A 12,676-nucleotide genomic window follows, 5' to 3' on the forward strand; every position below is an offset into this window, starting at 1 on the left:
GGTTCTGGTCTGGCCAGCCTCCCATGATGTGCATCTCCACAACATGTGGGAGTCCCTCCGGGCCCTTGGCCTTGTGCCGGCTCCAGTCCCCGGTGTTCCGTCACCGGCTCCAGTCCCCGATGTTCCGTCGCCGGTTCTAGTCCACGATGTTCCGGTTCCAGTCCCCGGTGTTCCGTCACCGGTTCCAGTCCACGATGTTCATGTTCCTGTCCCCGGTGTTCCGCCTCCAGCCCCCGATGTTCTGGTTCTAGTCCCCGGTGTTCCGTCGCCGGTTCTAGTCCACGATGTTCCGGTTCCAGTCCCCGGTGTTCATGTTCCTGTCCCCGGTGTTCCGTCACCGGTTCCAGTCCACGATGTTCCGGTTCCAGTCCCCGGAGTTCCGTCACCGGTTCCAGTCCACGATGTTCCTGTCCCCGGTGTTCCGTCGCCGCCTCCAGCCCCCGATGTTCTGGTTCTAGTCCCCGGTGTTCCGTCGCCGGTTCCAGCCCCCGATGTTCCGGTTCCAGTCCCCGGTGTTCCGTCACCGGCTCCTGTCCCCGATGTTCCAGTCCCCGGTGTTCCGCTGCTGGCTCCAGCCCCCGATGTTCCAGTCCCCGGTATTCCGCCTCCGTTCCGCCCGGCCCCGGTTCTCCCCATCCCGCCGCCGTCCCGGTCAGTCACAGTTCCCCGTGTTCCGTCCCGTCCATCCCCGGTTCCCCGTGACCTGTCCCATCCAGTCACAGTTCCCCATGTCTCGTTGCCCGGTCCTGGTCCCACAGAGCCCCCATCCCAAGACCCCGGAACCCCTGTGACTTCCTCTCCTGAGCCCGGTCCCCTAGCTCCCCACTCATGTCCTCCGGCCCGCCCTTCCCCTTGGCCTGGTGATCGTCCTGCGGCCCGCCCCCCGGACTGCTTCTACAGCCTTGGACCCTCCTCCGGCTCCCCTCCACCCACCCGTGTGGAACGCTTGGGACGTCTGGAATCCGTCCCTTGAGGGGGGGGTACTGTTAGGATCTGGAGTTTGTGTTTAGTTTTGTGTCTTGTTTTGAATTCCTTGTGTCGTCTGTCTCCCTGTGATTGTCTGCCCTGGTCCTGATTGTTTCCTTCTGTGTGATTGCTGGTCCCGCCCTCATTGTGTCCACCTGTGTCTTGTTCCCCGTTGTCCAATCCTCTCACCTTGCCTGTGTATGTAAACCCTGTTCGTCTCATTCCCAGTGTGGCTTCGTACTGTTTGGTCCGCGTGTTTGTCCTCCTGTTCTGGTCTGGTCTGTGATTTGTGGAAAATAAATATAGTTGTGCAGTAATGTCGGCATTTGGGTCCTCTCCCGCTGCGACAACCCGGACTACCCCTAACACCAGCCCTCAGACTAAACAATGGAAAAGGTTGCAGTGCAATGAAATAAAAATGGAATGTATTTCGTCATTGCTTGCTGCAATGGCTTTTATTATGAATGAAACAATTCCATCTTCTGTGTAAGATGAGCAGCAGCTGAATGAGCATGAATTGATCAAACGGTATTTCTTGAAGTCCGGTCCTGTATCATTTGAGACCAATCAGGATCTTTTAAAGGCATTAATATACATGCACTTGCACAGAAAAATCTCACAAATGTACCTGTGAAGAGCAGGGGAAAGACCTCCATAATCATGAAGGCTGAAGGTTGTAGAAAATGAGAATCTGTGTTTTGGTATCGTGTTACAAAAAGACAACCGTCTTTTAACACCCCACAGCTGACATTGGCCTGAGGCCTCAGTCCTGGTGTCTGGCTAATACACTTTTAGCAATTGTGCAACCTGTTGCTTAACTAACCACAACAAAAGAGCTAATATTCATAAAAACAGCAACAAATAAATCAATATCCGCATGGGTATTCATGAATAGGCTCCATCTAAAATAAGATTAGAGATACGAGTTATATTTCTGGTCACTTTGGTCAATTTAAGTATAATATATATTTTTGTAAACTTATTTTGAGGGACATATCAAGCTCCAGCTGCTAAATGCTTCACTGTGTTCACCGACTAGTTGCTTACTTTGCATCGGTAGTAAAAGTTGCGAGCCAGTCCGGTGATACTGTAATTTTTTCTGGGTTTGTCACTATAGAAATGATCTCTTTACCATGAATATGGTCATATGACCCATTGTTATTATAAATATATGAATTATAGTAATGACATACTCTAATATACAAAATTACTTTTGCAAATAGCTTTAGTTTCTAGAAAACCGCTGAACGCAGAAAGGGAATAGGCTATATACAACTTTAAGGTGCAAGGCAAAACATTTCCCAAAAAACAGCACATAGTGGTTTTAACATGGGTTGGGCATTGCTCTTTCTTCCCTGCTGTATATTTAAAGCTGCTATTTTGAACCACTATATATTTGTTTCATTGCCCTGAAACGAGGCTAGCAGACAGCGCAGTGGTAGCCTTGCCCAGGATAAAGATAGGGTTCCTTGAACAAGGTAGGTCAGTAACCGCAGGGCAACATGTTCCCCCTTAACAACCAATTACTTGGCTTCAGGCTGTGTGTTTGCCACCCTGGACTCTGATGAAAAAGTAACACACCAGTTGTTGAATCAAATTGGAAAAATAATTGTTTGACTTCCGTGACCACACCGACCTGCTGTTTGAGGACGAATGTATATGTGGCTGATGGAAGAGCAACAAGAGCTCCACATGTTGGGTGTTCTGTGGCAATAAACAGAGGAATGTGGAGTGTTTCAACGCTCGCCAAAGTAAACAAAGAAACTTCCCAAATAGGCCCAAAACACTGCTGATCCAAAAATCAACAGCCCTCACAAAGCACACTGCAATTATTCTGTTTATAATTCTGTCATGAAAGGACCTGTATTCAGATCAGAGCTCTCATCTCCTCTGGCCTAACAGGGCTGAGCTGATTAAGGTTTAGATCATGTAAACGGACACCTAATTTCCTCACAGGACCTCTATTTATATTGGCTCTGATCTTTTAAATTATGGGATATACATAGCTGTCTTCTTACGAGCATCAACCAGGGTACCACCCAGTGGCTGTGTGACCCCACGCACCACAGGAGCTAACATAAAAGTAACCACAACCAGTTATCATCAGTGTGTTGGAAACCCCTGAAAGCAACCCCCTTCTGAGCTGATGTATATGTGCTCTTGACTATATGAAGTACAAACAGCTGTAATAAATAGACTGAAGCGTAGGGCTGAGTGGAACATCAAACCTCACTTTCACATCATAAAGTTGAGCTATGAAAGTGTTGAAAGGAAGAGCGTCTCATACACTTAGGCCTACCTGCTTTCTTGTCAAAAAATGTGAAGATTTAAACAACGCTTATTAATAAAGAAATAGTTTGAAGGAAATACAAGAAACTAAATAAGATGAGTACATCAATAAGACTGCTTTATCTGTCCATTACATATAAGGCCAGCAGATGTTTAGCTTAGCACTTTGGGTGGAAACAGCTAGCCTGGCTCCGTCAAATGGGAACAAAGTCCACCTAGCAGCACCTCTAACTCTCACGAATTATCAGGTTCTATCTTGTATGTTCTAAAACAATATTCTTTCAATCTTTATTGAGCTTAATATTCAAGTAAATTAGCTTAGTTTAGCATAAAGAAAAATCCAACCTTACTCAAAAATACACCCAGAAGCACCACGACACCACAAATATGAACGCAATATACATGATAACAAAATATTTTAAAACAGTTTAAAGTTTTGATTAAAAGAGAAGGATGTTGCTAAATAAATAACTCCTTCATATTGTTCCGACTGAAAGAATATTCGATCATGGTCTCAAATTCTTGAAATGTTATTAAGAAAAGAACTGTTAATCTTAATACATCCACATCGACTATTTATGGTTCTTAATTTGATAAATCCCTTCCAATCATTTGTCCAAAGCAGAAGCCGTAAACATGCAGTATACAGTGGCACAGCACACACACCTAGGCCACAACACTATCCAAGATGTGTCTTTGGTTATAAGCACCATTGCTCAGCAAGCCTTGAACAGCAGTTGCAGTTTAATAGCGTTGGCACTTTTTTTCCAATTTTTTTTTCATCTGCTCTCTTTTACTGTGGTGAAAACAAATGCACAAATGGAGGACAATTACCCGGTGTTGTTTTAGTGTTTTCCTGTCTCTCTGGTGAGGCCAGTCGCAGCCTCTCGGGCATAGAGTTGCTAATGCATTATGTAATCATGGGGTTAACATTAAGACATTTCTTTAAATCATTTTGAATCGTAACAACCAAGAAAATAAGGAAAGCAAACCATCATCATTTGTTATATCATCCATTCACCGCATGCAGAATCAAAATGACTATGACAATTATTAAATATTAAATCAAGTGTATGCTTTTGTTTTGCCTTAAAATCTCGTACTTTCTTTGGTTTTCATTCAAGTAGAAACTATTATCCCTTTATTGACCTTGAAACCCAATTAACATGCGCGTTAGAAAGCAGGTAAATAAACAGTGTGGCTCGCCTCTATTCAGCAGGGAGGGCTGCTGGTTCACCAACGCTGAGGGAATTACACGCCGTCTGATTGTCTTGGCCTTCAGGCTGGATGTGACGCCGGTTGGTGGTTGTTTTGGGGTCTGTCAGTGGCTATGCTTAATTTTCCTCGACACTTGCATGAGGACTAACATACTGTTGGAGGAGGGAATATAGAGGCAGTAGGTCAAGTTGTCCTGCCGCCACCTCCTAATGAGCCTCTTCAGCTGGAGGTGTTAGATGAATGCAAATTATTATTCTATCTTCACCCCCTTAACATGAGATCACCTTGGATCAGAAGCCTTTAGTATTACATATAAATGTGTTTGTGCTTTGCTTCGCCACCTCTGCTCAACGATTGCAGAAGTAAATAACAAAAATGAAGAGTCGTGAAGGAATAAATGGGCAGTTTAAGTATTTTTCCACATGACTGGTACACACCTGGCAACCCTGTTAGTCATTCTAAAATACAGACGGACAGCTCGACCGGCACTGGACAGACCTCTATTCCATTTGACACTTTAGTAAATTGCATTAAAGCATGAACTTCATCACTTTTGGTCCACGAGAGAACAAAATAAGACTTGATGAAATAAAGACCTGTTTTTTAATATCCTCTCACAGGAAGCGGACGCACTGGTGTGAATGGAGTGCCGAGGTTGCTCCAAAAATCACACGTACACGTCTGGCTCGCTCAACAAAGCTCTTTGCATCTGTAGTTTGTGTGGCAGTTCTCTCACTACAGTATCCACATCTACTCGCACACGTGTACAATACATACAGTATGTGACTAAATAGTTGTGTGTTTTAATCCCATTCAAGCCCAGGAGGGCAGCAGTTCAGCCTGGAGGTGAGTCACACATGTGAATAAGTACTCTTCTCTCCTCATGATTACTATTGTGATCTTGAAAGGGTAACGTAAGTATTTTTCAACCTGCAGTCTATTTTTTCACATGTTTATGTCTTTTTTTAAATTGGTCTAGTATTAAGGGAGAACAATGGCCTGGGGCTACTCCTCACTGCCAATGCTCGTCCACTAAAAGTGATTGTTTTTTATCACGAACAGGCAATATGATTGTTATTATAAGTTTCTGAAACACGGATAAGAACATATACACATGGGGAAATAGTGTCCAGTTTGAATAAAATACCTGATTACCCTTCAATGCCGAGATAACAACAATAATCATGAGAGGAGAATGGTACTTATTGAGTTTCCCAGACGTTAAAGTCACAGACATGTCCACTAACCTCCAGTGTGACGCTTTAGCGGCTGCAGTCTACACCGTTCTCCCTCAATGCCGGACCAGTATTAAAAAATACTGTCGACCTCATTGGTCACAACACCATGTCACCCTTTAAGAAAGGCATTTATCCCCAAGACGACAATGTAGCCGCTCCCAGGAGGCACAGTCTGGTCTTCTGTGGTTGTACTGGAATGATATGATGACGTAGTCACGTGAGACAAAGTCATTTAAAGTCTTAAGTAAAGTTTAAGGTAAAGGTTAAGTTGAAGTTTGCGTCTCCCATGTGTGCTGTGTGATAACACCCAAAATAAATAAATAAATAAAAATAACTACATACTGCAACAGAAATAGTTCACAGATTTGCAAAAATACAATATATATAAAAAAATCACTTAATCAAGATTACCTCAGCATAACTCTTAGTGTTTGCATTCAAGGCACAAGAGCATACATGTATGTATCATTAAAGATAACGACCCATCTGTACATAGCATGAACTCAACACCCTGACTAGAAATGGGATTATACGCGCGGTTAAGCATGACATCTTTTTTTAGAACTTGGGGATTTTGATGATTGACTAAAACTGAAGTTATGTGCACTGAAGCCTTTCTGCACTGCATGTTCGTGGTACTATTGGTCCCACCAGTAGGTCGAGTCGTGTTGAGGAAGTCAAAGATGTCACTTGTAATCAGCAACACATACAGTGACCCTCGTTGCATGCTTGTATGTGTATGTGTGTGTGTGTGTTTGAGTCCGTCAGAAGTCAGGTGCAGCATTGGTGCCGCGTCCTGTGTTGCTCTTATCCACATGGAGCTGAAGGCTTCTTGACCTTTTCACAGCAGGCAAGCTTTCACTTTCCCTCTCTGGAATCCCTCACCTCTCCATCTCCTCTCTCTTACTCTTAATAGACATTTGACGTTGATTTAGTAGCATACTTCTACCAAGTGGTCAACAGCCAAACTAAACTTTATTTGAATTCACTTTCACAGTTTGCTTTCACCATTTCCTGGCCAGCATTGCTGGTAATTAGACAAAAACTGGAGGGAGGACAGATATGCTGAAGCTTCTTCTGTGTCCACGCATACCGATCTAATCCCTAACACCGACCTGCAGTCTGCAACTCCACCACTTTGCTCGTTATATTAATGGGTGAGTGTTTTAAGGTTACAGGGTTCTGTTTCCAAGTAGAGCGATGTTTAGTGAGGGACACACAAAGTTTGTTCAGTGTTTATGATTTATGGTGGAGAACTGTAACAGCACACACACACACGGAGCAAGACCAGTTGACCCTAAGAGTCATTAAAAGTACATTACGTTTGTTCACGTTAGAGGATTCGGCGCAATTTATGCAGGTCAATCCTGAAAGATCTGTCTTAATAACACAAAGATTTGAGAGAAAAGAGAAAGAACTCTAAGCTCAGAGGAGCTGGTAGAGGATGGAGTGGAATTTCAAAGAGCAGTAACGGTGCGTTTTCCACATAAACATTCCCGCTATTATGACAATACAGAGTCAACTAGTATAGGAAATGTCCATATATAGTGTGTAATGTGAGTAAACACACACACACACACACATAACTTTGCAAGACAGACACATCACTCAAATGGAGGCCTTTATAGCTGGATTGGTGGAGGTAATATCAGTGTGTATATGTGTGATGGAGAGAGATTAAGAAGGTGTGTGAGAGCGTCCCTGACAGGCGGTTGACCCTAAAGGTCTGCACGTTTTAGCTGCTGCAGCTATACGTTGAGTGACACCCTCAAACACCCACCTCTTTGCTGGTGGCCCAAACAAAACAGGGTCTGTTCCCTCTACAGTGTGGCCGACTAAGTGAAACTCACACACGCCTAGAGCACACCGGCACAAAATCAACCGACTATTCTCTTTCCCTAACCCCACCAGGAATCCTCACCTTCATCTTGGCACAGTGCAGCCAAAAGTAACACTTAAGGTAAATAAATCACCTAATCACTGAACGCTTATTAGATGCTGCTGGCGTGCCCCTCACACAAAAACAGTATACATACATTGGAGGATTATTAATGCTGAATATCCTCTAGAGAAGCAGTTTCCCCTACACCGTGTGCGGGAGTTTGCCTTCAGTTCCTGCCTCACCGGGCAAGCTGTCCCACACATCGATCTATGACACAGAGACAGAAGAAGTAGATTGAAGACTGAGTGGTTGACAGAGATGAGGTTGAAAGGGAGAAACTGCGGAACATTAAGTTATTTGCCAACATAACTTTCCAGTGACTTTTTGCCTCCAGATCAGAAGAGTATTCTGAAAAACAGCTTCACCGCCTTCCCTCTTTTCTGCCAGATTCTTGATTCTCTCCTAGAAGCACATCCATTTCTGCTTTTCCCTCTCCTCCCTCCTCTCCCGTCCAACATCCGATTGGAATCCACCACAAAAAGAATTCTCAAAAGCCCAACAAATTCCAAATATATATTTTTATTAATCACTTTAACAGAGTGTAACGTCTTTCAACTTGCATCCATCCAACTCTCCCCTTGCCCCTGCAGCATCGTTACTGAGCAGAGACTATTACTCACCCTATCCCCAACGGAGGTGCTACAGTGTGTTTGTGTCACTGTTACATAAGAACATAAGACCCCCCCCCCTTCCCCCCTCCCCCTCCTTCTGAAGTCAATAGAGTATAGTGGAGTCAGTGTGTGTTTGACGAGGCTCAGGCCCTCAAGATCTGTGTGCAGTGAGCTGCAGTGAAGATCAATCATGCAGGTGGGCCCAGACGTACGTACATCCTCTGACTGAGGGATTCCTTCACTTTATGGTCCATGTGTGTTTCAGTGCTGGTGGATTATGACAAGTGCAAATATTGTATTTGTTTTTGTTTGTCTGTTTGCTGAGGCGTGTGTGTGTGCGTGTCTGTGTGTGTGTGCTAACACATCTGCTTCACCCTGTATGATAAGGCTCTTGAGATCCAGCTGATAACTTAATCCTCGGTGTTTGTGTGTGTGTGTGTGTGTGTGTGTATGTGAGGTTATAGGGAGCATTCTTCAGAAAGCAGAGTGCTCCTCAACGAGGAAGTGAGCGGGAAAGAGATTACAGATGGAGTTGTTCTTCCTAAACGACATTTAGGCTGCTAAGTTTCATCAGAGTGACACTGCATGAGAGTATGTAGTGTATATCGAGTCTGATCAGGCAATCAAGTCGTCTTGACACTCTCCAAATGAAGCTCTACAACTGGCTTTTATTCGGTCTGCACAGCACGTGTTAAAGGAATCTGTGTTGATGACTTGCAACCCTGGACCAACTCCAAATAATTTCTTTGACAGCGTGGCGCAAACGTGTGTGTGCATGCTTGTGCCGTACGTGTGTCTGGAACAGGAAACATATCTGACCCACAGGGTTAGTTGCTGACTTGGTGACGGACTCTCATTCTGTTCCAGATGTTTATCACCTCATAAAGGCCTCAAGCCCTGTGAGAAATAGGTGAGGGACACAACCTCTTTTTAACACACACACACACTCACACACAGCTTAAGCCCAAGCTGTAGCAGTGATCAACATGTTGAGCATCAGCTGGTCATAAGTCAGTAGAGCAACTAAACTTTTTGTGACTCTCGATACAGCTTATCTCCATGGCAGACACAGGTGCTGCTCTTTGTGTCACAGGGATTGTTGTGCGCTTTCTTCAGGTTATTGCCCACTACAGCATGACATACTGACCGTGATATAGCAGTGCCATATTTAGTGCCACTTCATATCTAAACAAAAACGGATTTGTAAAGGTGGTTCCCCTCAGGAAAAGTAGATTTGAAATTGGAAACATATCTCGTTGATTTGAACATATTTGGCGACTTCCCCCTCAGAACAAACAACGACACGTGCCCATCACTGTATCAAGTGTAGGAGCATCAAGCCAAAGACATACAGTACGCTTGGCTGTCTCCAAACAGCAACAAACATCTCGCTGTCGCTCTCGTTCCACCGGTGCCATCGTGCGTAATGAGCGCCGTGTGGCTGGAGCGCGTCCAGCTGGCAGTACACGAAGAGCTGTCACCCAGGTACAGTATGAATGTTTAACAGTGTACGAGTTATTTCATCATGTTACCAAAATAGATCACAGTCTCGCCCCGGCAGGTCCGAACTTATATTAAATTCAAATGGGGCAAAGGAGAGCGCATTCCTCAGGTTGTTGCTCTCAATTAAGTGAACTTGAGAAGGGGGGGGGGGGGGGGGAGGAATATCAGATATTTGGGCACATTAAAATAGTATTCTCTCCACAGTCCAACTAAACTGAATCAGCCCTCAGTAACTTCACAAAGTGGCGCACATATCATGCATGATGAGAGGACATCAAGACGATCTGCTGTGAGGTGAACGGGCTCTGAGAGGAGGCGCTGTCACCTCCGGTTCATTTCATGAAAGAGCCGTTTGCCTCGCGGTGAACGAGAGGTGCGAGCCTCAAGAATTCCCTTTTTTATTGTGGACACACTTTTCTGTACACTAATCAGAGCAGGGCTCCGGGACGTGCAGTGCAACGTGTGTTCACAAGAATCCCGTTGATGATGACGCGCTTCTGCCAGCAGAGGAAAACTAAAAGTTCTTACCGAGATACTGTCGGATGTCCAGCAGAATTTTAGGGGGTCCTCCGTTCAGCTGATAAAACAGGGAGCCGAAGCAGAAGAGGAACAGCGTAGCCATGCAGAAACCATAACCCCGCAAGGAGAATCGCAACGGTATCGCAGAGAGTGCGCTGTACTTTCGGTTGTTTCGCTCTCTAACGTGGTTGGGAGTCTGGCCGTTGCTGTGAAGTGGGCTGCTGCTGAAATTCTTCATCATCTCCTCCTCACAAAGCGCCGCGGAAAGTCAGCCATCCGCTTGTGGAATAAGTGAAACGTGTCGCTCCCGAGACCATTCGAGGCGGACGCCCAGTTCTCCTGGAGACGCGCAGGCACCCCGCTCTCCTCCACTGCCGCAGCCACGGGCTTGCTTCTTTGCGCACAACGTTCCGCTCGCGCTCGGCCCCTCTCGTCTGCGCTCGTTGGATGAGTGTTGCTTCCTTCCTTCCTTCCAGCCGAGTTAAGGGTCCATCCTTCTGCTCAAGAGTCTTTTGGGTGTCAGGTTACTGAACGTAGGAAAGAGGAACAACTTCCACCTCATACCATGATTTGGTTTGGATTGCCGCGCGTAAAACAGCGCCACCAAGTGTTCGTGGAGAGCAAAGTAGTCGGGAAGCTTTCAGGGAAACGTTGAATGTACACTTTTAATTTCAGTATATGAGAGAAGTGGCCTCATCCAATATAAAAGCTCTGATAATAAAGGTATAGGCCTACAGGAGTGTATTAATGAGCTGTTTTGACGACATTGAAATGCCATCAGTCAAAACCCTCATCCTTAATAGAAATATCAAAGTGACTTAAAACTGGTGTAAAGTGCTTATTATTCATAACGTGTGTGTTATCAAGGGGGCAGATGCTTGAGGTGTGTTTAAAGGAAGCTGTTGAGACGCTGCTCACTTCTTATGTGTGTGTGTGCGTTTTTAAACTTTCTCTTTCCCCGGAGGCCAGCTGTAAGGACTTTACACTGAGCCATATATCTTTCCACGACAGGGCACAAACCCACCATTAGACTCCACCTGCACTCAGGAGGCGACAACAGTCATTCAGCACACTAACGGCCTCCACCAGAGGCTCGTGTACTTTCACTGCAGGCGTCGAGAGGAGCAACTACGGCTGGAAGAAACAATTTGGCTCCAAAGACAAACGGAAATAAAGGAGAGCACAATAATTTTGGCTCTGCTTTTCCACAGGTAAGTGAATTGTGAATTGTGCTTTACTGTGTTTTGCAAGCTCGGCACAATACGCGTAAATGCATGATGGGGTTATAGCCCCATCTCCCCTGAAGCACAGCAGTTTATTACACAGAACAGCATGGATGTCAGCACGACCACTGTACATTAGGCATAGTCCAATCAGGACAACTGGCAAGAAGTTATTTGAGGGAACACACAAAATGTAATAAACCCATATGTGACATACAGCTTTTAGTTAATCAGTTCCCTGACTTCACTGAAGTTTGTACAATTACACAAACATCAGGTAAACCGTACCCACCGGTGATTACTTAAGGTTTTGAGTACAGCACTAAAGTCATGAGTGTAAATAATATTGAAAAATAAAAGGAGATGGAGAGAAATGAACCACTTTTTGGAAAGTCAATTGCACATTTCAACAATCCTACTGTAAGAGGCCATTGAATTGAGTTCAACCCACCATAATAAGAATCAATAGGATTCTGTACGAGGGAAATAACACTAGCGGTGGCAAATTCAGCCGTCCAACACTAAAGTAAACGTTATAAGTCAGACTTCACAAACCTTCAGAGAAACTACTGAAGTGACTTCTGAGCCTCCTGGAGGACAAGGGAAAAGAGGATTTCACTAGGATCTCTAAAAGTATGACTTTAAAGTTTACTGGGGAGGCCTTTATTGGTATCATAAAAGATATTCTCACTTTCCTCCGACTATATTCATCCACTGCTATGATGAAGTGAGCTGTGATCCGGTTATAGAAAGGAAAAGCTCAAATGTAATTCTTGAAAGGATCTTTGCTGTAAAATATTGTGATCCAACAGATGAATTTGGGTGAGTTGTCACCATACATACATTGTATACAGACATAACTGCAGCCATCCAGAATAAAGTTCAGAATAATGAGAAGCAACACAAACCCAGACAGTTTTCATTTCAATAAGGTCTCGTGATTTCCTCCCGAGACATTTCCAATTGGATGAGTGATTGTATCTGTGGGAGATGGAGTCGTGAACTGGAAGTTGAATCGTGACTCCGTTCTTTGAAGGCAGAGGGAACAAACAGAGCAAGAAACACAACACGGCCTTTGTGCTCGTTCTTCCTGAAGGAAAAGCTTGTTCTGTTGTGTCATTTCCCACATTCAGAGAGGCCAAACACCTGTTGGGATAGAAGTTATCC

General features: G+C 44.7%; 1 protein-coding gene across 1 annotated transcript in view; it reads right to left on the reverse strand.

The window, feature by feature from the left end:
- usta (uronyl 2-sulfotransferase a) overlaps window positions 1-10,779 on the reverse strand; it is a 51,335-nt gene extending 40,556 nt beyond the window's left edge. The window contains exon 1 of the mRNA XM_056428808.1: window positions 10,296-10,779. Coding sequence (XP_056284783.1) covers window positions 10,296-10,527 — 232 coding nt within the window. The 5' untranslated portion in view covers window positions 10,528-10,779. The remainder of the gene's footprint in view (window positions 1-10,295) is intronic.
- Between the last annotated feature and the right edge of the window lie 1,897 nt (window positions 10,780-12,676).

This window comes from Pseudoliparis swirei, chromosome 12, assembly GCF_029220125.1.
Source record: "Pseudoliparis swirei isolate HS2019 ecotype Mariana Trench chromosome 12, NWPU_hadal_v1, whole genome shotgun sequence".
NCBI lineage: Eukaryota > Metazoa > Chordata > Actinopteri > Perciformes > Liparidae > Pseudoliparis > Pseudoliparis swirei.